Below are 957 nucleotides of genomic sequence, written 5' to 3' on the forward strand. Positions count from 1 at the left end.
GCTTCAGAATAACTAGGTAATTTGGTAGGCATTGGCTGGCTGTCCGGCCCTGGCCCGCCGCTCATTGCCCGTCGGAGTAAATAATAGCTTGGTCTTCTCTCTGCCAGTTTAATCCCTTACAATGTAAGATTGGTGCGGGGCTCATGCACGCCTTTTGATTAGGGAGTTGCACCAGCAGTATGCTGGCAGTCACTCAGTGCTGCCGCGGTGAGTGCCTTCACTCTTAATAAGGCTTTTATTGTTATGAGTCCGGACATGTTGCAGACAAGCACAATATTTATTGCCAGGCAACCAAGGTATGTCTCAGCTCGTGATATAAACAAGGCCGCTGTATGCTCTGCATTTCTTCTCTTAATCCTCTTCCACTTGTTTATTTCCCTCCGCGCCCTCTGCCCGACCGCGTTGCTTCACCACCATCATCTGATTGACCAGTCTCCAATCTCTCTGCGCCCATTCATTCCATACAAACAAAATTAATCAAGTTAATTAGCCTGATGAAACTTGCTAAGACATCTATTCGCACCTAGACCCCCATGCAAACTGACGGATCCCGTCAGCCGCGCGGCCCGGGTGGTCTGGGATATAATGGCGCAGTTGGCCCAACGCAGCCAGCAGACCGTCAAGCACTGCGGAAAGGGATTCGCGTGGCTGCTGATTGGTTGGCGTCAGCCACCAAGGGGAATGGTTGAATTAACTTTGGGGTATTGTCTTTCAGGGTTTTTATCAGCTGTTTAGGCTGGGAATTTTACAGCTAATACAGGGACCAGTTATTTACAACTAGACCTGGGCATGGGCCGGCCCATGGACAAAAACCTCGTGGGCCGGCCCATTTGGGTCGGCCCATGAATGGGTCGGTCGGCCCACGATTTGGCCCATTTGGCCCATTTAGCTCCCAAATATGCATAATTAATATGCAAAATATCCAAAGTTACTAGCGTATTTTATAGCCGTCTCAAT

The 957-nt window shown here is 49.6% G+C and overlaps 1 protein-coding gene across 1 annotated transcript; it reads left to right on the top strand.

Moving 5' to 3' along the window:
- Positions 1-251: 251 nt before the first annotated feature.
- BDW70DRAFT_146226 (uncharacterized protein) lies at positions 252-632 on the top strand. The gene has a single exon (XM_073738556.1). It carries the CDS (start codon positions 256-258, stop codon positions 475-477), a length of 222 nt encoding a protein of 73 aa, XP_073590424.1. The 5' UTR covers positions 252-255; the 3' UTR covers positions 478-632.
- Positions 633-957: the final 325 nt, after the last annotated feature.

This window comes from Aspergillus foveolatus (genome assembly GCF_047715535.1).
Source record: "Aspergillus foveolatus strain CBS 279.81 unplaced genomic scaffold BDW70scaffold_303, whole genome shotgun sequence".
Taxonomy (NCBI): Eukaryota; Fungi; Ascomycota; class Eurotiomycetes; order Eurotiales; family Aspergillaceae; genus Aspergillus; species Aspergillus foveolatus.